Raw genomic sequence first — 26,416 nt, forward strand, 5'->3', positions numbered from 1 at the left:
TGGTGGAATTGTGAACATATCCAGCCATTCTGGAGAGCAATTTGGAACTATGCTCAAAAAGTTATCAAACTGTGCATACCCTTTGATCCAGCAGTGTCTCTCCTGGGCTTATACCCCAAAGAGATACTAAAAAAGGGAAAGGGACCTGTATGTGCAAAAATGTTTGTGGCAGCCCTGTTTGTAGTGGCTAGAAACTGGAAACTTAGTAGTTGCCCATCAATTGGAGAATGGCTGAATAAATTGTGGTATATGAATGTTATGGAATATTATTGTTCTATAAGAAACGACCAGCAGGATGATTTCAGAAAGACCCGGAGACTCTTACATGAACTGATGCTAAGGGAAACAAACAGAACCAGGAGATCATTGTGCACAGTGATAACAAGATTATTTATGATCAACTGTGACAGACGTGGCTCTTTTCAACAACGAGATGATTCAGGCCAATTCTAATAGACTTGTAATGGAGAGCCCTCTGCATCCAGAGAAAGAGACAGACGCAGCAAAATGTTTTCATCTTTGTTGTTGTTTGCTTGCTTTTTATTATTTTTCTCATTTTTCCCTTTTTTATTTGATTTTTCTTGTGCATGATAATACATAGAAAAAATTGCACATGTTCAGATATTGGATTACTCTTCTGTCTAGGGGAGGGAATGGAGGAAAGGAGGGAAAAAATTGGAAAACAAGGTTTTGCAAGAATGAATGTTGAAAATTATCTTTGCATGTACTTTTAAAATTTAAACTTAAATTTTTATTAAAGCTTTTTATTTTCAAAACATATGCATGAATAATTTTCAGCATTCACCCTTCCAACTTCCTCTCCTCTTCCCACTCTCTCCCCCGGATGGCAAGCAATTCAATATATGTCAATCATGTGCAATTCTTCTACACATATTTTCATAACCATCATGTTTTGCATGTATTTTGAAAATAAAAAGCTATTGTGAAAAGAAAATGCATGTAACCAAGAACCAAATGTGGTTGGTTTATATAGGATGAGTGCTCAGGAAGCACGTATGTAGAAGCCCATGCCAGAAACCCCTGTGGTTAGGATTGAGGCATGGAGAGGGAAATAACCTACCTTCAGTACTGCAGAGAAATGCTGATACCTTCTGATGAAATCTCTATTTACTGCTGCTTCCCACTAGGTGTGTATCTCTGTTAGGCGAGATGTCTCTGTGGGCTGTCTCCAGTGGTAATATGGCCTCTGAACTACTCATTGGTACCTTCTTCTGGACTTTCACTCTTTGGGAATATCTGCTGGGTGATGGGGTGGAGTGAAGGGAAACTAACTTAGAAGGAGAGGACCCATATTCAGTCCTGCATGCTCAGACAGTTGGACATTAGGCTGGTAAACAAAGCCACGTGGGACAGTTTTCTTGTCTATAAAATGAAGGCAGATGGTCTGACTAGACGGCCTCTGAGATCCTCACAGCTCTAGTGATTCTGCGATCCTATCAAGGTATGGAGATTAGAAAGTCTCCCTGAGGGGCAGCCACATGGATAGAGCACCCGCCCTGAAGTCAGGAGGACCTGAGTTCAAATTTGACCTCAGACACTTAATACTTTCTACCTGTGAGACCCTGGGAAAGTCACTTAACCCCAACTGCTTCAGCAAAAAACAAAAAAAAGTCTGAGGGGTTAGTCTCTACTGAGTCGTACCTAGCTAAGAGCAGCCAAATAAAAAGCTCTGGCCAGACTACCCCATCCTAAAATTGTGTTCTTTTGATGTTTGGTGTTGGTATAAAGTCCTTTGTCCCAGACAGAAAATAGAATTCCTCTGATGAAGATTCCCCCCTTCCTCCTTTTCCCCAAGTTCATATCCAAGAGCTCTGCAGGGCTTGTATAAAGCATGATTTCTTAAATTTTTTCCACTCATGACCTCTTTTTGCAAAGAAATTTTTACACACTCGCTGGTATAGAGATATATAAAATTGTTATATTAACCAAACATTTACTGATAATAAATCATAATTAAGCAAGCCCCATGTTCAGTTATGCGATCCTTTATAGGGTTGCAACTCATAGTTTGAAAGATTTTGATAAGATTTTTCCGAAAATGGTGTCCACTTATCAATAAACAAAATCTGACTGAATAGTTACTATGTGCAGGACATATTGATATCAGGCAATAGGGACAGAATTATAAAAGGTGAAGTTCTCACTGTCAAGGATCTCCTAATTTACTAGGGGGCCAAAACACATGTAGGGGAGCCAAGGAACACCATTTGATCTTCATAGTAACGAATTTGTAATATAAGATGGCACTTCAGGCCCTTCTCCCCACTAGAAACAGGAATCTCCCTCCAGAAACTCTGCCTTTACCCCAAGACTAAGCTGTGTTATTGGTGGACACATGATTAAGCATAAGTTGTTTATTTAATGCCAGATACTATGGGTTGTAGATTGTTGCACCATCTTTTCTAGTAGTGATGATAGAACTGATTTCAGAACAAGAATAAGAGGTAGGAAGGATGAGATGGCAAACTGGCAGCAGAAATGACAAAATACTCCTGCTTGATTCTAGTTTCTTAATAGATAATGATTGAGAAATGAACCATAGTCTGGGGTCAGATCAAAATATTGGCTATTTCCAAAGAAGTACTCCAGACATCCATATCCCCTTTGGTCTGTGCCTTATGTATAGTGATCTATCCCCTTATCTCGCCCAGAATTAGGTCTCCATATTATTTCCCTGCCATAGCAAACTCCAACCTATCTATTTTCACTTTATGTTACCTTTCCCTATTGCAATGGTTGTTCCTTGAGATCAGGACTTATCTAGCTTGCTTGTATTCCTAGCATTAGCATGTAGTGAAAAATAAATGCTTATTCATCATTCACCACTAATGAAAAGGATTACTAATTTCAGGGTGGATGGAAGTAGAGTTTCTGGAGGTGGATTCCTGTTTTTTGTTGGGAGAAGGGAGCCGAAGTGCCTCATTGGCAAAATCCCCAAGCCAGATAGAACCTGGTATTCTGATGGATGCCGGATAAGATGGGAAATAGGTTCAGGGCTCTTGGGATATTTAGTGATTTGAAATAAAATTTCTCCCATTCACCTACTGGTCAATACAGGTCTTGAGATTTTACAGGGGTGAATGTTGAAAATTTATCTTTGCATATATTTTGAAAAATAAAAAGGTATTTAAAAAAAAAGAGGTGGGCATGGGCAATTTACCCAGTTAGTTTGATTATTTCTGAGATTTGGAGGGATGGAGAGAGAGGTCATGTACCTTTCACCGTAAGGGAGCAGGGCAGAATAGGGGGTGAGTGTAGACTGTGGGTGAAATGAGAGGGAGAGAAGTATACATCAAGAGGACGGATCTAAGTCTCATTGTCTGGGGAGAAGGAACAGAAAGAATGCCCCTGACTGCTCCACGAGCTGGAGAAGGAAAGCCCCTGGATGCTTCCAGGTTCAGTTCTCAGCCACTTTCCTTCTGAGTGAGGGGAGAGATAGAGGAGATTCTTGGAGAACAGGAGTGTGAGAGGGGAGGTAAGATCCCTTTTAGCTTTGTGCCCCGTAGCTTTGCAAACTTTCTGGCCAAACAAAAGCAGTGTTGATTTTGGGACTTAAAAGCCCAAGTGGAACCTTCCCCTCCTTGATTAGCCCTTCTTCTGAGCCATTCATAAATGCTCTGCTGAGGACTATAGAGTGGAAGCTGCCTTTCAACAATCAAGTTGCAAGCATTCTAATTCTGGGACCTGAAAGGTCTGGGTTCTAGTTTCTTAGGTCTTTCCTTTTAAATGATCTTCCACAAATTATTTCCCCATTGTGGGGTCTCAAGTTTTCTTTTCTGTAAAATAAAAAACTGAGGCCAGAAACTGAAGCTGCTTTCCAGTTCTGATAATATAATATTCTGCAGGTTTGGGGAAGGGATTGGTTTATCTCTTTGCTTTGAGGACTTTTCTACTCCCATTACCAGTGCCGGTGTCAGTGTGAAGAAAAAGCCCTACCTTTGCACTTCATTATCAAGAACATTAGTTAAAACAGGAAGTGACCAAATGGCCTGCTTTCTTGGGGGGTTGAGCACAACATGCCTGGAAAGTCCATTTAAATACTGAATAAATTGTTGTTCCTTCAGTCTTGTAGTGTTCTGAAACTGCGTTTCCCCAAGAGGAATGGTTTATCCTCATATAACTTCTGCCTAAGCAGACTTTGTGATGTTTGCTTGAGGTGCAAAAAAATTCTGTATTACTAATTGAAATATATTAATTTAAATGCTCTATCATCTATTTTTTCTTTCTTTTTAAACTGAGATCTTACTCATTTTTTTCCCCACATAATAATCATTTTCAAATATACATCTATTTATCTATCTTACCTCCCAGTGAGTTACTTCCTGGTAACAAAGAAAAAATTGTTAAATAAATCCAATGTAAACCTCCAAATCTGATAATATATGAAACATTCTGCTGCCATAAAAACTCTGAGAAAAGGAAGAAGGTGGATTTCCTCATTTTTTTCTTCAGGGCCAAGACTAGTTATTACAATTATATAATGTCTGCTATATTTTAATGTCATGTTATCAATTTTTCTTGTGAATTCTGGATTTATGTTCTCTTGATCATCTCTATGGCTCATTGGAGAAAAGATACATGAAAATCTAACAATAAAATATTTAATTTGTTGCCGGTTCATAGTAAAATTTAATTTTTTTTAAACCCATGATATCAACTAACACAAGACCATAACAAATGATTGATTTGTGATGTATTGATAGGAATCATTAAAAAAAAAAAAAAGAAAGATCATGGGCATCTTATTTTATTAATTCACTTTTTAGTTAAGCATTTACAGTTTTAATAATTTATTACAATCCTTTTGCATAGGTAAATAGGTTTTCTTAGAGCTATAAGAAAACATGGAAATGGACAAGAATTAGGAAATTCATTCTACTACTTTCACAAAACAATTACACTTAAACAACTCTCTATGATGACTTGTATTCTCAAAACTCCTACTTTCACCACTGCTTCATTTTTCTAATCCCTTAAAATAAAATTCAGTTTAGTCTTCAACTTTGCAAAAAATACTTTTTCTAGTATATTTTACCTTGAAGTATATCTCCAAAAGCATGACCTTAAAAAGATGAAAATTTCTTAAAATAATTCTATAGATAAATATTAAATGACTGTTAAACCTGAGCTTGAGGACTTATGTCATTGGCTCAATTGCTGTTAAAAGTAAAACTCTTTATCACACTCATTTCAGCATCCCATAAAATGCAATTCTATAGCTGTCATGGTAATTTTAAAATGATGGTTTATATTTGATTCAAGACTATTTCTTATAAAATATAACTAAAAACAGATAAAGGTGACATATTGGGAATATTGTTATATAAATTTCATTTAAAATTTCCCTCTGAACTGCAGAGGTAGATTACTTTAGTGCAATACAGCTAGTTTTCAATTTCCTGAGTTAATGGAGAAGCATCATAGTTGAAACGGAAAAGAGGGAAATATTTTAGTCATCCAGTTTGAAGTTATGGCACTGGGCCATACAGCAAGACAACTTATTATGGGTACTGAGATTAGTCTCAGACCCAGGGGTATTTTTAAAAGGATCATCCTAGGGAATCTTGCTAAAAATAAAATCTTTTTTTCCTTCATCTGCCTTCTTTATTTCACTGTCACTCTATCACAGAGAATGAGAATGAGCCTCCATTGGAAATAAGGGGGTGGTCCCTTTCCCCAAAGCTATGGCAGGATAGCTGAATAGTGGGAAGGTGTATCTAAGAAGGTGGTGAAGTTCTTTGTTGGGAATGCAGTGGACAAAGTGGAGCATTACTGAATAAGGAGAATGATAGAAAAGAAATAAACAAACAGGGAGTTATACAAAACACTGTAAACAGTATTGATTGAGCCTTCTTCAAAAAAATTTTTAACCAGTTGCATAAACTGAACCAACACAATCAAGGGGTATTGATGAAAACCTGAGAAGTCAGTCTTTAGAAACTGCAAAAATATTGACACTAGTTTCTGTTGTTAGTAGAAAGGCTCTGTTCCCAAAATTTACTATTCTTATAAAAAAAGTATAGCTTAACAAAAGAATCACATATGTTAAAGTTGCTTATATTGATTTATTGCTAGTTTTAGTGTTACTCTTCAGTGTACTATGTAAAAATAATGAGAATTTTTTTCAGATTTTCAACAACTTTTAAAAAGAACTTGGGACACAAAGATGAATACTGAAAATATGAACAAACAGAATGCAAATATAGGACTATTGTCCAAAGGGCTGTTTATCCTAATCTGGATTAAATCAACCAAGAGATAATTAAACTACAAAGTTAATAAAAACAAAGATTATCATGTTAATTTAAGAGCTTTTTCAATCATTATAAAAACTGTTCATCTTGACAAAGAAAAACCTTCAAAACGCATTAACAGAGCCACAAATATTTACTACTGTACTGTATTTCTAGAAATGATTTACAGTCTGTATTTTCATTGCCTCCTTAGGCCAAGAGTAACAGTCAGGTCGAATGTGATCATAATCAGTGCTGTAAACCTTAGAACGGACAAATGCTTCTTTATCTTGGGGTTCAGGGTAGACAGTGGCTGATTTATCACGGTAGGATACTTCCACAATCTGAAAATACAATAAAGTATATACATATATTAATAAACATATTGAATTTAAAGGAATAACTAGTTGCGTAGTGTAGTATATTATATTCATTATGGAGTCACAATGTATCAATGAGCAATTCAGGAACCAAACATTACTCAGACACCAAAAGACATTGCCAGATCAGAATCTATTTTCTATCTATCAGAATCCAAATTTGTCAGAATACAACATATACTAAGTCCTTCTCTGTCTCTCTTTTTCTTATATACAGGAAGATCAATCTCCTCTGACCTAACATAGAAAATAATCTTTTCCTAAGTGTTTTATGATGATTTTTGTAGACAGAAAAGTATTATATTTTTGTTAAGTCAGATAGATTTGGATAGAAATATTCTAGTTATTATTATGGAAGTAAAAACTGTAAGAGAAAATAGCCAAATTGTTAATCTGGCATAAGGAATATTATATAATTACTAGAATAAATTATGCCCTTATATTACAATTATTAATAACTGATACTTCTTGTTTGGCAGCTTATACCAATCCCAGTTTTTCCTGAAATTTGCTAGCCTGTCTTCAAACGTGAAATGACTGTTAGTCACTGATGTATCTGAACAGTTCTGCAATTTCTAATCTTAAAATTTCAAAATACTCTTTCTATCCAAAGAGTTTACCTTCCAGTACTCTTTTTTTTTTCATGCTAAATGAACCTATTCCTCATTGATACAGTGACAATTAGTTTCTCAATCTGTTCTTTCAGAACATTTAATTCAACCAACATAATGGAAATATGGAATATGGAAACCACTGTTCCTGCATCCCCAACTCATTTTCTGGGATGACAATTATTTTTTTAAATGACAGAGTTCCTGACCTCATGGAGCTATTAACTCTGAGTAGGAGATTAAGCTTGAGGGTACAGATAAGATGTACACAAATAACTATTAAGTTTGAATATTTATGTCCAACCATCATCACCCTTTTGGCTTCATTTGTTGCCTGTGAAGCAGAGACTCAATGTTACTGATTTCAATCTTAGATCTGTTACTATCCTAGACTATTGGCTGCTATGATCTACCATTTCCATCTTATCAAATCCCAAACCAAGTTTGTCCCCGTTTTCCCACTTTCTCATTTGCAATATATAAAACATTACTAGAATTGTTCCAAAATATTGTCAATATTAACCTCATTATCGCACAGTACTGCTGACTAGTTGACTCCCTATCACAAACCTGAAATGGCTGGTTCAAACCTTTCTTGAACTTAGCATGTTTCCATTCCTATTCCTACTGTACTCTTAAAAGAAACCTTTATTTATTTTTTTATTATATGAAGAAAATCTGTAAGAGATTAATCACATCTTCCTCATTGCCTCAAATTTTCTCAAATTTCACTTATTCTCTCTTTCTTCCTTCTCATTTCTGGACTGGAAAAGATGAAGTCTTCATCATTTAAAAGGGTAACCCCTCCACCTATGCTTTTCTGAATCAATAACTTTCCATTTCCTTCAGGTTGTTTCATTTCTTTCTGCTAGGTTCAATCTTCATTGATTCCTCTGTATACAAAAATACTTAGCTCTTTACTATCCTAAAAAAACAAACTCTCCAAACTTCCTTGGCCATATGAATTCTTCTACAGAAATAATAGCTGGCATTTACATACTTTTCTAAGACTATAGAGAACAGAGTAATATGGAACAAATCTGAAAAGCTAACTGTATCCAGATGGTGAAAGGCTTTACAAGTCAAACAAGAGGAGTTTGTATCTTATCTTGGGTTAAAAGGAAGAAATGGAGCTTTTTGGATACAGAATTGGCAAAGCAGGACCTGTTTTTTAGGAAAATCATTTTAGCAGCCATTTGGAAGATGACTTGGCGATGGGAATGACTAGAGCCTGGGAGACCAATTAGAAATCTATTGCAGTAGTGCATACAAGAATGATGAGGACTTGAGTTAGTATAGAGAAAAGGGAGCAATATAAGGTAGATTATAAAGGTTTCTTGGCAAATTATTAAATGTGAAATGAGAGGAAAGCATCAAAAATTAATCCAAGGCTATGAGTATACCCTTGATGCAATAATTCTACTACTAGACCTATATAACCCTTAAAAAAAAAAAAATCAAAGAAGTAGGAAAAGTTCACAGAAGATTTTTTTGGTAGTGATAAAGAACTGGAAACTATGGAATTGTCCATCAATTAGAGAATGGCTTAACAAATTATAATACACAAGTATAATTTAATATATTGTACCATAAGAAATAACGAAATGGACAGTTTCAGAAAAATTTGTATGAACTGACACAAAGTGAATAGAACCAAGAACAACTTATAGAATGAAAACAATGTAGTAATGATTCTTGATTTTTTTGGGCGGAGGGAGCAAGGCAAGTGGGGGTTAAGTGACTTGCCAGGGTCTCACAGCTAGTAAGTATTAAGTATCTGAGGCTACATTTGAACTCAGATCCTCCTGACTTCAGATTGGTGCTCCATCCACTGTGACATCCAGCTTCCCTAGCACTGATTAGTCTTGATTCCAGAAGACTTATAAGGAAGTATACTCTCTTGACAACAGATGATGGGATCAGGATATAGAATGAACTTTATGTTTTTGCATGTGGTCCATATAGAAATTTGTTTTGCTTGACTATGCATATTTGTTACAAGTCTGTTTCTAAACCACCCCAAAATTCTCCAGTGGAGGAGAGAGGGAGTTGGTAGTAAGAGAAAATACTTGATCATTTTTAGGTTGAAAAATTAAACAAAAAAATTGCCAGATTGTTCAGGATAGTAATTATTAAGCTGATAGATTTGTATTTATAGTTGATGATTCTTGAGCATGAGAGTGACATAGTCACACTTGTTCATAAGGAATATTATTTTAAGTATATATATGGAGGGGAAAGAGTAAAGAACAAAAGCAAGGGAGATCAATTTAGAAGGTTGTTAAAATAGTCTAAGTGAGAGATAAAGAAGCAGGAAGATGACTATGAATGTAGAGAAAGGGTTAGGAAGGAGAGATGCTGAAAGAAGAATGGATACTTTTGGCAACTGATTAGAAATAGATTTGAGGAGCATAAAGTGGCAATGCGCAGTAATTCAGAAGGTGTATTTTTTTTAATGACCAGATTTAATTTATGAAGGGAGATGGAAAGGGAGAGGTTTTACCTTCACTGCAATTTTCAAGGAAACATCTTGAATGGTATTCAAAGGAGGATAGAGACGACCCTCTTCCAAGTGTTTATTTGACACTTCTTGAGCTATAACCTAGAAATAAAATGGAAAAACACTGAATTTTTAGCCATTCAAGATAATTTCTGATCTATAATGGAAATTCTGTAAAGCAAACAAACACTTGTTAAGTGCTTATTATATCTGAGAAACTTGAAGATTTGGTGCTAGAAATAATAGCAATATTAGTGAATCATACTGCCTAACATTCCAGCTCATAAAGTAGGCCTTTATTACAATAGTATGAGTGATGGGTGTGGGTGGGAAGAGCATGGAAATAGCAACTTACTTCATATGAATAATATTGCTTAAACCATTTTTTGAGTACAATTTAATAGCTTTTTGAATTTCTAAACATGAATCTAATATAAATAATATTTATAGATTAAACTAGACTAAAAAAAATTTTAAAACTCCCAGATAGCTCAGAGGTTCTTAACCTCTTTTATGTAATGGAACTCCTTTGCAGCTAAAGAAGGAAGCTATGGATTCCTTCTTACAGTAATGTTTTAAATGACTAAAACAAAATACATAGGATTACAAAGGAAATCAGTTATGCAGTCTATAGACAGGAAAACTGGGATCATGTTCAGCTAGTATACTAACTCTAGTAATTTCAAAGGAGTAGTGAGCCTAAATAATATTTCTGGATATTTGCAACAACTGTAATGTGATACAAAAATATTTATGATCTCCATTGTTGACTAAGTCACAGGCACTGCTAATACTACTATGATTTATTAACTACATTCATAATTAAAGGGAATGATAAATTTCAGTTAGTAGTTAAAAAGTGGTTAAAAAGCAGGAAGTGGCAGAATCTTGTGCTAATTTGGGTGAGATATTTCAGATGAATTGTGAAGGGGGAAGAACTTCCACAAAGAGGAAGAAATCAGTCAGGCTTCCTTCATTATAACATTAATTATAATTATAACATAAATTATAAATCTGAATTATAAAAAAATATATATAAGTAAATGGTCTGGCCGATGGGAGTGGAGTGGTGGGAGCACATTTGTTTGGTGATCCTTTGGAAGGGCTCGCCAATGTGACCCTGTCATCAGGCCCCAATGCTCTTCCATCACCTCCTCCTGCCTGCTCCCCAAGCTTCCTTGAAGACAAAGCTTAAATGACACTTTCTCAATCCCTCCTCATCCCAGACATTGTCCTTAAAGTATTTTCTAGCTTAGATTACTTTCCCTTTATACAGATTTACAGTGTTTATACCTTATATGTACATAATTAATTGCCTGCTTTCCAGTCCATCTGACTATGAACTCTTTGAGAGTAGAAGTCATGTTTTGGCTTTTTTTTGGTATCCTCAGAGCTCAGCGCAGAGCCTGGGATACAGTAAAGACTTAATAAATGCCAGTTGACAGACTGACTGGAGCAGCACCTCTTTTCCGGGACAGAGTATTCACTGGCCAGTATCACTGTTAGACAATACATTCAAGCCATATATAATGAGGAGAATCTAGAGTGGTAATAGCAGAAATGAAAAAGAGATATTCAAGATGAATTCAACAGCCTGTAGGAGAATTTATTATCACATTCTACTTTTTATATCTTCAATTAATATCATATATACCTCTTATAAAGCTACAGCTACTTTGTGCCAAGGAAAAACCATTAATTTGCCATTCAACTAACACATTTCTGGTGATATGATACAATATTCAGAAATATTGACTATTAAACTGCTGCCAAAGCATGGCATGGTTCACCATGCTCCTAAAATAGTCATCTATTAGGAAGAGAAGGGAATAAATAAACGTTTATATAGCGCCTGCTATGTTCTAGGCACTGTGTTAAGCCCATTACAAATATCTCTCATCTGATCCTCACAACAATCCTTCAAGGTAAGTACTATTATTATCCCCATTTCTCAGTTGAGGAAACTGAGATAAATAGACGTTAAAATGATGTATAACTCAGGGATACACAGTTAATAAATGTCTGAACCCAAATTTGGATGCAAGTCTTCCTGATTCCAGGTTCAGAGTTATATCCATTGTACTACCTCCCTATTTCTATATATGTATAGTATGTATGCATATCATCCATCTATCTGTCTGTCTGTCTGTGTGGGTCAGAAACCATTAATACAAAAAACTGGATAGATCTCTAGAAGCAAAGCAAAGTTTATTATGCCTTTCTCTCAAGAATCGGCGTCCCAACCATCAGCAGACAATGAAAGGGAAGAAGCACCGTAGGGGGCAGGGTGGAAGCTTTTAATCCCTAACGCAAATTCCCCTCCCACCACTGACCCCTATCCTTATTGGCTGAGGATCTTACATTCTAAACGCACTACCCAAGAAATTGAACTTGACCAATAAGTACATAGTTGCCCATATTTGGCTGAAATAGGGAGGATAACAAGAAGGGGACTTAAGTATGTACTTAAGAGGATGGCAGGGAGGAGACATTAAGTATGCCTTTAGGAGAATAGCAGAGAGGGGACACTTTAAGTATGTCCTTGACTTAATGCTTAAAGTCCTTCAGGCCTACTCAAACTTTGAAATAGAGGAAGCCTGACTCGATTTTCACAACTGTCTTGAAAGATCTCACTTTATCTCATTCAATCCCCCCTCTTATTTATACACTGAGATCTCTTCAACATCTTTAGACAACAAAATATACAAATTTAGTTTCACACAAACTTCCCCTTCCTCAGCTAACAAATAATCCAGCACAAGGCTGTTGTAAAACAGCCTCTCTTATTTGAGTAGCTTGGTTAGCCAAAAGATCTAGTGCCTCAGCCGTCTATCTGATTGGTGGTAATCTCTACAACTGCTTGAAGCTTAATTATCCTGTTCAACATATATGTTGGGGTTCTATATCCCCAATTTCCATCTTGAGCCCAAGTGGCTAGCTCATACTCTATTCTTTCTGGAGGCCAGGTATCACCCCAACCATTTGCATCTCCAGTCTGAGTAATGGAGGTATCTAAACCCCATTTCTCTCTTCCCAAATCATCATACGACTGAATCCCTAAATATTGGTTTGCCTATTCAGGAAGAAAGAAAAATTTTGGCCTTATTAGTCCAATATAGCAAATCCCTGTCCAATTAAGAGTCAGGTAAGTATAAGCAGTTAAACTACATTTCCAATAATGACCCATTAGAATAGGTTGTTCCCTCGAAAATATGTCTGAACTATTCCTTGTAAAAGGGCAATATTGCTGGTCTCTCGTCCCTAGGGGACCTTCCCCCACAAAGGTAACATACTGACATTTCCATAAACCCTGATCCTTCCTCCTACAATTAACAACTGGCCATTGACCTATTAGGTTTAACAAACCCTATCTTCTGTCAATGGCCACTGATATTTCTCTTCTAAGTTCCAGAAATCAGTCCCATTATGAATTTGGGATCAGTTACTAAGGATCCAGGCTGGGCTTAAGGGGATAGGTACCCATGGCCATTAGCTCAGTCATTGGGATCCACCACAGACCCAACAATTTGATAAGTTAAAAGTTCTCCCTATATTCTGCATGAGCAGGAGGAGCTGGAAGATAAAGGTCTGGTTTCTATGGCTATCATGAGGAAATAGGCAAACTCAAAGCTCAGGGAAAGCCCCATGAGAGTTTCCCAAAGTAATTCCCAAAGTAATTAATGTAAGAAAAGTCATACAGTTACAATGCATTGGATTCAGAATTTGTGTCCCATTCAGTGGAGGTCCCCCCTCCTCTCCCCATCTTCAACTGTCCACTCGGATAAAGGTGGCACCACAGGTCTTTTTGTTCTGGTGTGCTATGTCCAGCCTCGTTCCTGGGTGCGAATAGCAGTGTCCGAGAGGTCAGTATTATCTAGTAGGATCAGTCCCAGCACAGAATCAGCTTCTCATCCTTCCAGGAACGGATCAATACCCAATCTCTACCTGAATTCTATGAGCAGGGAAACCTAGAGGAGTCTGAACTATTAACCCTTTTGTTGAAGTCCTTGTAAATGTCTTAGCAATGATTTAACATCTCTTAAGAAATAAATCCTTTGTCTCTAAGATAGGGTCCCAGTTTCCCATAGGACAAGCCTAGAGAGGATGATATACAATAATTCCTAAGGTGAAAGTCCAATTTCTCTACATGGCTTGGTTCTGATTCTGACCAGAACAAGAGCAAGACATTTAGTCCAAGGTAGTTGGGTCTCTAAATAATTTAGTTAGTTGCCATTTTATTTCCCGATTCATCCTTTCTACTTTCCCAGAAGAGGGAGGATGCCAAGGGGTGTGGAGATCCCAAGTGATTTCTAAGGCCCCAATCACATTCTGCACCGCCTGGGCAGAAAAATGTGTTCCCTGATCCGAGTCTATCCTCTCCACTATTCCATATCTAGGAATAATTTGTTCTAATAAGACCTTACTGTCGAGGGAGTTGCTCGGGCTGAGGGGAATGCCTCCACTCATGAGGTCAGATGGTCCACTATGACCAGCAAGTATTTGATGCGACCCACTGGTGGCAGCTCAGTGAAGTCCACCTGGATGCTTTGGAATGGTCTGATTCCCAGAGGTTGTCCCCCTTTTGGGATCTGGCATTGAGCAGCCTAGTTAGTCCTTCGACAAATGAGACAGCCGTTTGGACATCCCAGAGACTGCCCTGGTGCAGTTGCTGAAGAACCTGCCTTGTACTTGCTTTGGTCAGTACCTCTCTGCCATCAGGTAAGAGCCATTGTCCTTCCCAGTTCCCAACTGCTCCGAGAGTCCAGGCCTTCTCTTTTTCCTTCGGGGTAAAGCTGGGAGGGTGTAGACTAGGGAGAAGTACAGGTATTAAGGCCATCATATGAGAAATCTCCTGGTCTCCAGCTCCCTTGGCCTCCTTATCTGTTAATCTATTTCCCCTGGCCTCAAAAGAGCTTCCCATCTGATGTCCCTTTATATGTATTACTGCTACATTCCTAGGGGCCAGAATGTTTTCCAGTACCTCTCTAACTAATGTATAATGGGCCAGTTCTTCTCCTTTACTATTTACAAATCCTCTTTCCTTCCAAATCCTTCTAAATACATGCACCATACCCCAAGCATATTTCGAATCAGTATATATATTCCCATCTTAGTCCCTCAATAACTTCAAGGCTTGATTTAAGGCATACAATTCACAGGTTTGGGCCGGCCAATGGGCAGGCAGACTGCCTCTGGTAACAGTGGAAGTCCTATCTCAATCCACAATAGCAAACCCATTTTCCTTTTCCCATCTACCCTCTAGAGGATCCATCTACAAACCAACTTACTCCCCCAGGCATTGGGGAGTCTTGTGAATCCTCTTACTTTCATTTGAAAATCGATTTAACTCTAAACAACAATATTCCTCTGCGGGAGTGGTTCTGTTCCAGGGGACAGGAGGCAGGATTAAGATTATCAACATTCTGAAATCTGTGAGCTATTTCCCAGCCCTCTGATTTAATATAGTTCTTACTTGGTGTGGGACACTTACTGTAACACTGCCTCCAAAAGTGAGCTTCCTACTCTCTTCTACCAAGAGAGTGGTAACAACTACTGCCAGTACACAGATCAGCCATCCTTTGGCTACCGGATCTAATACTTTAGAAAGGAAAGCCACTGGTCAGGAGCCTTTGCTCCAGCAAAGCCTCCTTCCCTTCACCTAGAGTGAATTCCCCTTCATTTCATTTTCTCCGCGTATATAATGGGGAACTGTGTGGGTGTCAAATGTTCTCTTCCCATATAACCCCCACCATGACCATGCAAAACGTGAAAAACGTGTCTAACGACAATATAGATCTTTGATAAGTAAGTCAGAGGCCTAGGATTGGGGTTCCAGAGATAGCCCTGCCTTCCATCAATACATAGTGTAAAAGGCTCTAGGCCTAAATCTTAGCCTAATCAGCCTGATTCCCAGCTTTCTCAAAAGGCAAGGTGGGAGTGGCCCCAAGTACTTGGGCAAAGTAAATCTTTAGATAAGAAACTCTAGCCCCAGGAAGTAAAAAGGTTAAAAGATTAATAGCAGCAACCAAACTCTGGCTGCAAATTAAAATATCTATTTAAAGCAGTTTTACTTCAGGTAACTGTCCTTAAGTTTTAACCATTCCACCTTATGACCTATGCAGTCACACTTGAATTCAAAACTCCCAGCAAGTATTAGCAGCAGTCCCAAAGGATTTTATCTTCTACAGCAATTATCATTAATCTAGGGCTTCAGAAAATCTAGTTCTCAAGAATCACAGTAAAGGGTTTACAGTTTATACAGCTATCTTTCTTATCTAAGTAGATAGTTCTAAATTTAACATCACACAGATCATTTGCCTTTAAGATACTCAAATACAAAGAAAAAAAATCTAAATCGCATGTTGTGTATCCCGTTTCCACATAAAAGAAACTTTTAAATCTTTCAGATTTAACATTAATACTTTCTTCATTCTAAAAAAGAATTTTTGGAAATAACCCTATCAAATTATCAGATCAAATTAAAATCCTGCTCTAGATTTTTTTATCATCTTCCTTAAACAAGGAGACTACCATGCACGTAAATAAGCATTAAATAATTTGCTTTAGACAGATGGAATCTTAGTAGAAATAAATCACTTTCAGATAACTTACAGTTCCAACAAACTTCTTAGAGCAGACTTGAAAAATAAAAATAAAACATTCAGTTATTAACACCATATAAATGTAGGCTGTTCTTTTAAACAGTAGAAGCAATTGATATCCGAACCAGCAAAGTGTTGCAACCACCATACTTAATGGGGAAGGGGGATTAGATCACCTGATAAGGTCCCTCTCCATGTGGCCACCCTTCCCCCACTCCACTATGCTTCCCAACCCTAACTTATCATAGTTAACTTTTTTAGGGTGCCATTTCCCCAGGATCCAATCTGCCAGCTCAAGACAGGCCCCAACCTCATGGAATATATCTCCTTTTCCCATGGCAAATGGCAGATTCACTAGGAAATTTGCCTTTTTCTTCCCCATTTCTGGAGAGCTATTTTCCTCCCTTTTTCTCTCCTATCCCATCTCTTCCTGTCCCATCTCTCTCCTTCCAAAGCTTATTTGCTTAAACCTTCTCCAACATATGTTAAACACTCCCAAACCAATACTAGATGCTCCATTTAAATTATTGATTGCTTTTGCAAATCAATCTTTCTTGTCCCTTGTCTTTAAGTCAAAGAAAAAATTTTTTTTTAAACTTCAAGATTCTCAAATAACTGAACCAAATTTCATAAAACTTATAATTGCCCAACAGAGATGACAAATTTTAAGGCATAACTCAGTTACAAATTACCCAATACCTCTAGAAAACACACACCATCTAAGTAGGGAGATACAACCCCAACCTCCCCTAAGGTAAACTACCAGCATTTGTTTTAATAACCTATATTTTAACTTAAAATCCCAAACACGGCTTTAAATTCCCAATAATATAAAACCAGTTTCGCCATCATATTTTGTAATGGGCTGAGGCTTGAGTTGATGCAGAGGTCCCAAGCACATGAGGCTAAATAGTAATTGGACCATACTCTATTAATATATAAGCTTGGAGAAAGAATGGCCCCCACCCACTCTTTGTGCAAGTCCTGATGTGTTGTATAGGAAATGATGATTTTGATGGGTGGAGGCAGGGGAGTAGAAAAGGAAGGGGAAGGAGAGACTGCTTGCATTTGCCATTGCGATGACCTTTTTCAGCTCAGATCCCCCTCTGTTAGCTGGCTTCCTGTCGCAGCTGCCCATATTGCTATCGCAATCCTTATTCACCTCTTCACTTCAATAAAGATTGAAGATTTTTCCCTTAACCTGAATAACTGACTCCGGCTGATTTTAAATACGTGGTCATTACAATATTTAAAATAATGAATTTCACCAGATAGCAGTTTCTTTCCCTTGATCCCACGTGGCCCTGCTGCAGTCAGGACCCATGGGAGGGAAAGAAAAGAAGCCACCGTCTTCACTCTCTCCATCCCACATACTTCCCTGATGTATAGGGTGATTATGATCCCAATTGGGATCTGCTAACAGTATTTCTGGTCAGCTGAAACTACTCCTGCAGTTGGAGGGTTTCTCCTGTCCCACTCTTTCATAGCTGCACCCCTAATTAGTCAAAATAGACCTAAGTTCTCCTCCCGGCCCGAGGGCCCTTGGAGGGGCTAAAGGAATTAAATCTTTTCCTTCTCTTTCAGGTACAAATTCAGGCTTTGGCGCCCCAGTCTTCAATAGTGCCTTCCCCAATATCTTTATCACCCCAAACAAAACAATACCTCATCATCTTTTTCTTTTTCTTTGCTTTTTCCTTATATATTTTGGCAGGTCATTCCAATTACTTACTTTATCTCCCAAGGGACTATTTACCGGCATTTTCTGATCATTTTTCTCATTTCTCTCCGCGAGGGCTGGCTGGGACTGGGCCAAACCCATTGAATTTGGACAGAATCTAAATTCCAAAACACCCAAACACGTCAATTGTCGCCAATTGACTCCATTCACCCTAGAAGGCCTAGCCAAGCCTGTCCTGTCCAGAGACGCAGAGTTTAAGACTCCAGGCCTCACAGGCTCCTGTCCAGAGACCCCTCCAGAGTTTAAGACTCCAGGGCCTCACAGGGGGCTTACCTCTCTGGTGTTACTGCCCAGCAAATTGCTTGACTGATACTTGTCCTCCACCCACCGGTCGGGATTTCTACCTTTTACCTCGGAGTTTCTGCCTTTGCTTTGCTCTGAGTTTCTCCACTTCGGGCCCACTTTACCTTAGGGAGTAAGGCGAAGCCCTGGACGCTGGTGGGCTGCCTAAATCAGGGTAGGGTGCCACCCCACCAGCACCCCAAGGGTTCACCTACTCACCACAAGTAGTGCAATCCCGGACGAGCCCCCAAGACTATGTGGGTCAGAAACCATTAATAAAAAAACTGGATAGATCTCTAGAAGCAAAGCAAAGTTTATTATACTTTCTTGAGAATCGGGCATCCCACCCATCAGCAGACAATCGAGGGGAGGAAGCACCGTAGGGGGCAGGGTTGGCGCTCTTATCCCTAATGCAAATTCCCCCTCCCACCACTGACCCTCATCCTTATTGGCTGAGGATCTTACATTCTAAACTCGGGAACTACCCAAGAAATTGAACTTGACCAATAAGTACATAATTGCCCATATTTGGCTGAAATAGGGAGGATAACAAGAAAAGGGGGCTTAAGTATGTACTTAAGAGGATGGCAGGGAGGAGACATTAAGTATGCCTTTAGGAGAATAGCAGGGAGGGGACACTTTAAGTATGCTCTTGACTTAATGCTTAAAGTCCTTCAGGCCTACTCAAACTTTGAAATAGATGAAGCCTTACTCGATTTTCACAACTGTCTTGAAAGATCTCATCTTATCTCATTCATGTTTATCTATCTATCTATCTATCTATCATATCATATCATATCAGGATAAATTCAGAACTCCTAAGAAACATTTCAGAAAGATCTTTCTTTGATAAGCTTGAGATAAATAACTCTTAACAAAGAACAGTCCACTCCTCTCCTGGGGACTTAGCAGGGAGAGAATGCTTGTTTGGCACTTCCACATAACTAATATCCACAGAATGAGTCACTTCACTAGAATTCATTAAGAATCTAATGACCACTTAACATGAACTCAACATTGTCCCTTGTTCTACAGGAGAAACAACTGAAGCACTTTAGAATGATGTTTTTAGCTTTTTTTTTTTTTTTTTTTTAGAGGAAGAGAGGCTGTTTTTTAGAATGATGTTTTTAGCTTAAGTATCAGTTTGAGATTTACATGAAGCAATTAGAAGAATATTCAGAACAGATTTTAAGTACCAAAAATATATAGTACAAATAAAGAATAAACAAACAGACAAAAGACATGCAGCTCAAGGTTACATGTGTTAAACAAGTCTTAATGAAGAATTGAGGACTTGAGCTTGGCTTTGTTAACTCTGATAATGATTGATACAGTCTAGATGAAGGTATGTACATGTAAAGAAGCAAATAATATAACTGAAGGCTCAAAAGAAATAGTAGAATCATAATCATATCATTGCAAAATAGCATGAAGGGTCCTTGGAAATCTAGTGTAGCACTTCATTTTATAGATAAAGAAAATGAGGTACAGAGAGATTAAAAAATAACATAAGGTCACACAGCTAGCTAGTGATCTAATGATTTATCAGGGGAATCCAGGTATCCCAGATCATAATTTAGTATTCTAACTTTTCATTACCCTTTACCTCCCTGAGTGAGCATGGAATATTTGGAATATAGTAAAGAAACTGGACTGAATGGGAAAACTTTTAGATAAACACTGGGAAATAAAATGGGGTCACTTAATAGTGTAGGGGCCAGAATACCAAAGGCTTTGAATGTCAAGACTCTGTATTTAGACTTAATGGCAGATATATGGAGATGTTTTAGAAAGATTATTCCTAAGGGTAGTGTGTTTAAGAGGCTGTTAAAATAAAGTAAGTTATGTCTATTTGAATAATCTAGCACTAAGGTGATATGGACCTGGACTATGATAGTAGCAATGTGAATGGAAAGAAAAGGCTAAAACAAGAAATTCTGGAAAGGGCTGACAAGATTGCATATGAAAGAAAAGGAGGAAAATTCAAGATATCTAAGGTTTTGATCCTTAGATCACTGGAAAAAATAGTAGGGCTGACAAGATTGCATATGAAAGAAAAGGAGGAAAATTCAAGATATCTAAGGTTTTGATCCTTAGATCACTGGAAAAAATAGTAGGGCTGACAAGGTTGCATATGAAAGAAAAGGAGGAAAATTCAAGATATCTAAGGTTTTGATCCTTAGATCACTGGAAAAAATAGTAATGCTATTAAAAGACAAGAAAACTGGGAGTGGGAACCAGTTTGAGAGGAAGATGACGAATTTGGTTTTGGATAAGATAAGTTTGAAGTAATTCTGACATTCATTTGGAAATATCTGTAAGGCAGCTGAAAATAAGAGACAGAAACATAAATAAAAAATATGACTATACAGAGATATCACCACTGTAAGTAGCAGATAAAGGCATAAGAATAGAGGAGATTTCAGAAAAGAGTTCAGGATTCAATCTCTTAGACTACACAGCTAAGGGATGAGAAAAAGGAACCTATATACTGATCAGAAAAGTAGGGTCAAATTTAAACAAATTTTCATTATATTATAGCAAACAAGAGAGGGCAATTTCTAACTAGAGTTCGCCAATGGTATTCAAAAAAGAAGAGTGCATGCAGCAGAGGATAGAAAATATGAGACAGGAATAGTGATGAAAAGATAAGATTATACAGAGCAAAGTAGGACTCTAGGGAGCTAATCAAATCCATATATTGGTTTATTTTAACTTAGTTCCTTTTGGTATTATTATTACCTCTTTCTAGGGGCATCAAATTTGGGCAATCAAACAATCACTAGAGGGAGCCAGAGTGATTTAGGATTAAAAAAAAAAAAAAAAATTCACTGATTATGGAATTCTAAGACTTTTTTTTTTCTTTTCCTGGTAAGAGAACTGTTATAAACAAACAATGATTTTATTTTCCTTAATGTAAGAACAGCATGGAAAAAAATTATTTTGAATTTGAACATCTGCTTATATTTAATATATTTTGCTGGGCTAAAGGAACCTCAAAATATCAGATGCCATTCTCCCAGAGCAGTTCAGGAAAAGCCAGGAACACTCTTTCTTCCAGACATCTACTGCCACAGGGCAGTTTCAGCCACTGCAACTCTTCTGCTCTGGGAAGGGCAGAGTACTGGATACAGAAAGACTTATGCAAATATAGTTTCTATTCATAACAACATTTTATACGATAAGAAATATAATGATTAATTCCAATTTAATTAAGTTTAATTATGATTTGTACTTGTAGGGCATTCTTAAGTTAAAAAGTTACTTCCTCAAGTTTTTAGTTTATAAAATATATTAAAGCATGAGAATGCTTTAGGTAAATAGGTAAAGATTTTGCTTTTGAAAAACTCATTATTCTGAAAAGATATGCTGTGTGGTACAAAGAAGTTTTTTTTGGATTTGGAATTGAGATACCTAGAACATTGATTCTTATATTTTCTAGCTGTGTGAAGGAAGTGTTAGATAGACTAGTCACTAAGTACACTTCATAATCATACCTCGGCTGTAGTAAGAAAGATTTTATCAGTGATGTGCTTCAATCCGCATGCTATAACACCAAGAGCTACTCCAGGAAACACATAGGAATTGTTGCCTTGACCAGGATAGAAGGTGCGACCATCTGGAAGAGTGACAGGATCAAAAGGGCTACCACTTGCAAAAATTCCACGTCCCTGGAATAGGAAAAAAAAAAATCATTTTCACAAAAACAGTATATGTTTTAAAGTAAAGTATAATAGAGCTATCTTGTGGCCATAATCAGTATTTTAGCAGAGAAAGTTAATGTTTTTTTTTTTTTTTTAATTGCACCTTCACAAAGAAAGTTGGACATTTCCATAATGTCACTGTACTAAATTCTAGGGTCAGATGTGTAGCATTTGACACTAGGAGCCGACCTGGGAATTGTGTCAATCTGTGCATGGTACCAGTACACACTTAAAGAGTAATGGCATTTTCTTAAAGCAGTGAGTCCACCACACATTATGTTTCTATCATTCAAGAAGTCTATTTCACAAAACCAATGTATCAAGTCCAAAAACTCAATAGAAGTGACAGTCTTTAGACCAAGGATTGTATGTATGCAGAGGAGGTTACAACAGTAAAATCAACAGACCTTTTTGAATATAAATAGCAGTCATTTCTGCATTGGCCAGAAACCCTGAGGTTCTTCCCCTTCAGGATTCATTCATTAATTTATTTAGATTTTTTTGGACTAAGTTGAAAGAGGAGATTTTTGCCTCATGTCTTACATAGCCTTAATCAATGGGTGAGGTTTCAGTCTGCTAAAGACCTTAGCTTAAAAAGGCCCAGGTCTCCTACTGCATCCTGGGGGCCATCTCCAGTCATCCTGATCTCTGGCCACTGGAATCAAATGGCTCTGCAGAGGAAAGTGAGGTAGGTGACCTCGCACAGACCTCCCTCACTTAAATTCTGAAATTCACTTCTATGTCAGGGTTTCATCTCCCTGATGTCATGGTCTTCTCTGAAAACAAAGAACAAACAACAGATCTTTCAGAATTCTCTCCCTGTAAATATCAGTTTTTGCAATGTGAGGTCTTTTTTTTTTTTTTAAAGCTATAGAACCTAACAATTCAAACTTATTTCAAGAAATAAAAAATTGCAAAGTTGAGGAGTTACTTTTCCAAGTGAGCCTGTATAAGGTAGTATTTTGTTTCATTTGGTAGCATGTTATCAAGGCAAGTTTGGTGACAGATTGAATAACTTTAAGCTTTGGTTACTGCACAAAACTATCAATTGTAAGAAATTTACTACTATAAATAAATTGAATTGTAGTTCACTAAAAATTACATTTTAAAAAACCTCCAGCAATATGATAACTTTGTGTATAGATTTCAAAACCACCAATATTCAGGAAGAATAGTGGTTTCAAAGGAAACTTGAGAGTCAGAGGGACCATAAAAATTTCTTCATTTGGTTAGTCATCCTCCTCTGACCCACCTACCCCATCCTGTCCCAGTTACAAGCACTGTTAAAATGGAAGAAGACTTTACTTTCAAACTATTCTTTGGTTTGGTTTAATTACATTTGTATGACTTTAGTAATTTACTTATACATTTATTTTTCAGTTAGTCAACAAACATTTATTTATTAAACAATATATGTAGTGAATTGTGCTAAGTGCTGGGGATATGAAGAAAAGCTAAAACAGTTTCTATCCTCTAGTGGCTGACATTGTAATTAGGAGACAATATGCAAACAATTAAGTACAAACAAGATATTTATGGAATAGAGAGAAGGTGATTTCAAAGAGAAGCCACTTGAAGTAGGAGAGAGACCAGGAGTAGACAGAGATAAGGAAGGAGAGCATTCCAAGGATGAACCAATGAAAAGGCAGAGTTTGGACTTGAAATGTCATGTATAATTTATACCAAAAGCAACAGGGACTAAGGACTAGGCTGAGGACAACCAGCTGAGAAGTCACCCCTAATCCCATCTCCAGTCTGCTACCATTCTTTAAAGCACAGATTAACTCTTCTGGTCTCATCTTGATGTTTTTTTTTTTTTTTAAGAAATAAAAACATAAAAATTTATGCAATTCTATAATAACTATTTTTAAAAATTTCTTATTTTTTAATAATAAATTTCCCAGGTGTTTTCATTTAAGAATTTCGAAGAAAAAAAGGTCAAATTTTGCTTGGAATGAATGTTACTTTAATTCTTTGAGGCAGTAGAGTAATCAAGGATTTAGAGGCTCATGTATACAGGCTGGCTAAATGGAAGAGTAGCTATCCAAAGTTCCACCCTTGGCATCAAAACCTGAACCTGGGAGGAGAGCTTTTAGCAGAGCAAAAATAAAATTATGGTTTTGTATTGTATATTTCAATGTTTGGGAACAGCTGGTAAAGGGCATCAAAATACTTCAGTAAGCAATTGGGAATAGGCTCTTTTTTTCCTCTGATGCGGTTCCAGATTTATGAGTTTATCACATTAGTCAGTGAAATGAAATTAGAAAAATCAAATACCATTGAATTTTACAAAAAGTATTGAATGTCAGGATAAATATCTTATTGCTTCAAGCAATAGATTAGAAAAGCAAGTAGTTTAACTGCCATCTCAGGCTATCAATTTTTCAATACTTAGAAAAGTATCTTTTGCCCTTTCTTTATTATCATTTCCCAGGACTTATTTACTATTCTAAGATTCTTGGGACAAACCAAATTTATTTTTCAAAATGCCAGTCTTCCTCCTTCTTTACCTTTGTCATTCGGTAGCACTGCTCTGCAGAACATTCTGCTTTGCTTGTTGGGTTACTTAGAGCAAAAATGATGGGTCTCTCATTGAAGGAAGCCATGTCCTTGAGAATCTGTTCTGTGAAAGCACCACCAATGGCAGCAACTCCTGTGCAAGACACAGTGAAAAGGAATGTGATTATTTCAACCATCAAGAACTCACAGGAGTATCTAGAAAAGCTGTTTTGTTAGAATTTTCTAGAGTTGGCTTAACTAAAATATGAGTCTTTTGTTTTAAACTACCGTGATGAAAAAGGAAGAGAGAAGTTCATAAGTATAAATAGTTCTTATTTTTAGCTCTTTACACATTCACAATTTTGACCACAGGAAACACAAAGGAAGCAATTCTCATGCCTGTTTTAGCAATGGACACTTTAAAGTTTTATGATAATTGTCCCAGTAAGACTGAGACAATAACATGCTTCTGTCTTGCTTATGATTGTATTATGGAAGACACTGAGAAAAGATAAGGGAATAATAAGTCCTAGATCTCACTCCAGGTCCTAACAATAACTAGAAGTTATAATTCTTTGTGTCAATGAGCTTATGTTCTAGGTGGATTGTCATGCTAACAGGCTGCTAAAATTATCTGAGACACCTAGTATTTGCAGAAATAAGACGTATGTGAATATCAAATTGGTATTTGGTATTTTCTTAATTTGGTAATTTCTTAAGATGCTATTCCTTAATTGAATGGATGCCCATCAATTGGAGAATGGCTGAATAAATTGTGGTATGTGAATGTTATGGAACATTATTGTTCTGTAAGAAATGACTAGCAGGATGATTTCAGAGAGGTTGGAGAGACTTACATGAATTAATGCTAAGTGAAATGAGCAGAACCAGGAGATCATTATGCACTGCAACAATAATACTATATGATGATCAATTCTGATGGAAATGGCTCTCTTCAACAATGAGATGATCCAAATCAGTTCTAATTAATCAGTGATGAACAGAGCCATCTATACCCAGAGAAAGAACACTGGGAAATGAGTGTGGACCACAACATAGCAATTCCACTCTTTCTGTTGTTGTCTGCTTGCATTTTTGTTTTCCTTCTCAGGTTTTTTTTTTTTTTTTTTTTTTTAACCTTCTTTCTAAGTCCAATTTTTCTTTCTTTCTTTCTTTTTTTTTCATGTTTGGAGAAGGGATCAATCATTTTATTTTTTATTTTTTAAAAATAGCTTTTTATTTACAAGTTATATACATGTTAAAGTATAAATAAAAAATAAGTATACATGTCCAAACCGTTATTTTGCTGTACAAAAAGAAATCAGACTCTGAAATAGTGTACAATTAGCCTGTGAAGGAAATAAAAAATGCAGGTGGACAAAACTATAGGGATTGGGAATTCTTAGTCATCTCCCAGAGTTCTTTCTCTGGGCGTAGCTGGTTCAGTTCATTACTGCTCCATTGGAACTGATTTGGTTCATCTCACTACTGAAGATGGCCATATCCATAAGAATTGATCATCATATAGTATTGTTGTTGAAGTAAAATCCGATTTTTCTTGTGCAGCAAGACAACTGTATAAATACGTATGTATATATTGTATTTAACATATACTTTAAACATATTTAACATGTGTTGGACTATCTGGCATCTAGGGAAGGGGGTTGGGGGAAAAAAGGGGAAAAATTGGAACAGAAGGTTTTTCAAGGGTCAGTGTTAAAAAATTACCCATCCATATGTTTTGTAAATCAAAAGCTATAATAAAAAATATTTTTAAAAAGATGTTATTCCTTAAAATGCATTTATAACTTGATTTTTTAATTCTAAAAGTTCAGAATTCCATTAA

The 26,416-nt window shown here is 36.8% G+C and overlaps 1 protein-coding gene across 1 annotated transcript in view; it reads right to left on the minus strand.

Annotated features, from left to right (window-relative positions):
* Positions 1–4,752: 4,752 nt before the first annotated feature.
* The window catches only part of ME1 (malic enzyme 1), a 271,605-nt gene continuing 249,941 nt past the window's right edge, over positions 4,753–26,416 (minus strand). Inside the window, exons 11-14 of the mRNA XM_051997329.1 lie at positions 24,582–24,724; positions 21,865–22,038; positions 9,749–9,847; positions 4,753–6,598 (exon numbers count right to left, since the gene is read on the minus strand). Of these exons, the coding sequence (XP_051853289.1) occupies positions 6,428–6,598; positions 9,749–9,847; positions 21,865–22,038; positions 24,582–24,724 (587 nt within the window). The 3' untranslated portion in view covers positions 4,753–6,427. The remainder of the gene's footprint in view (positions 6,599–9,748; positions 9,848–21,864; positions 22,039–24,581; positions 24,725–26,416) is intronic.

This window comes from Antechinus flavipes, chromosome 4, assembly GCF_016432865.1.
Source record: "Antechinus flavipes isolate AdamAnt ecotype Samford, QLD, Australia chromosome 4, AdamAnt_v2, whole genome shotgun sequence".
Classification (NCBI taxonomy): Eukaryota; Metazoa; Chordata; class Mammalia; order Dasyuromorphia; family Dasyuridae; genus Antechinus; species Antechinus flavipes.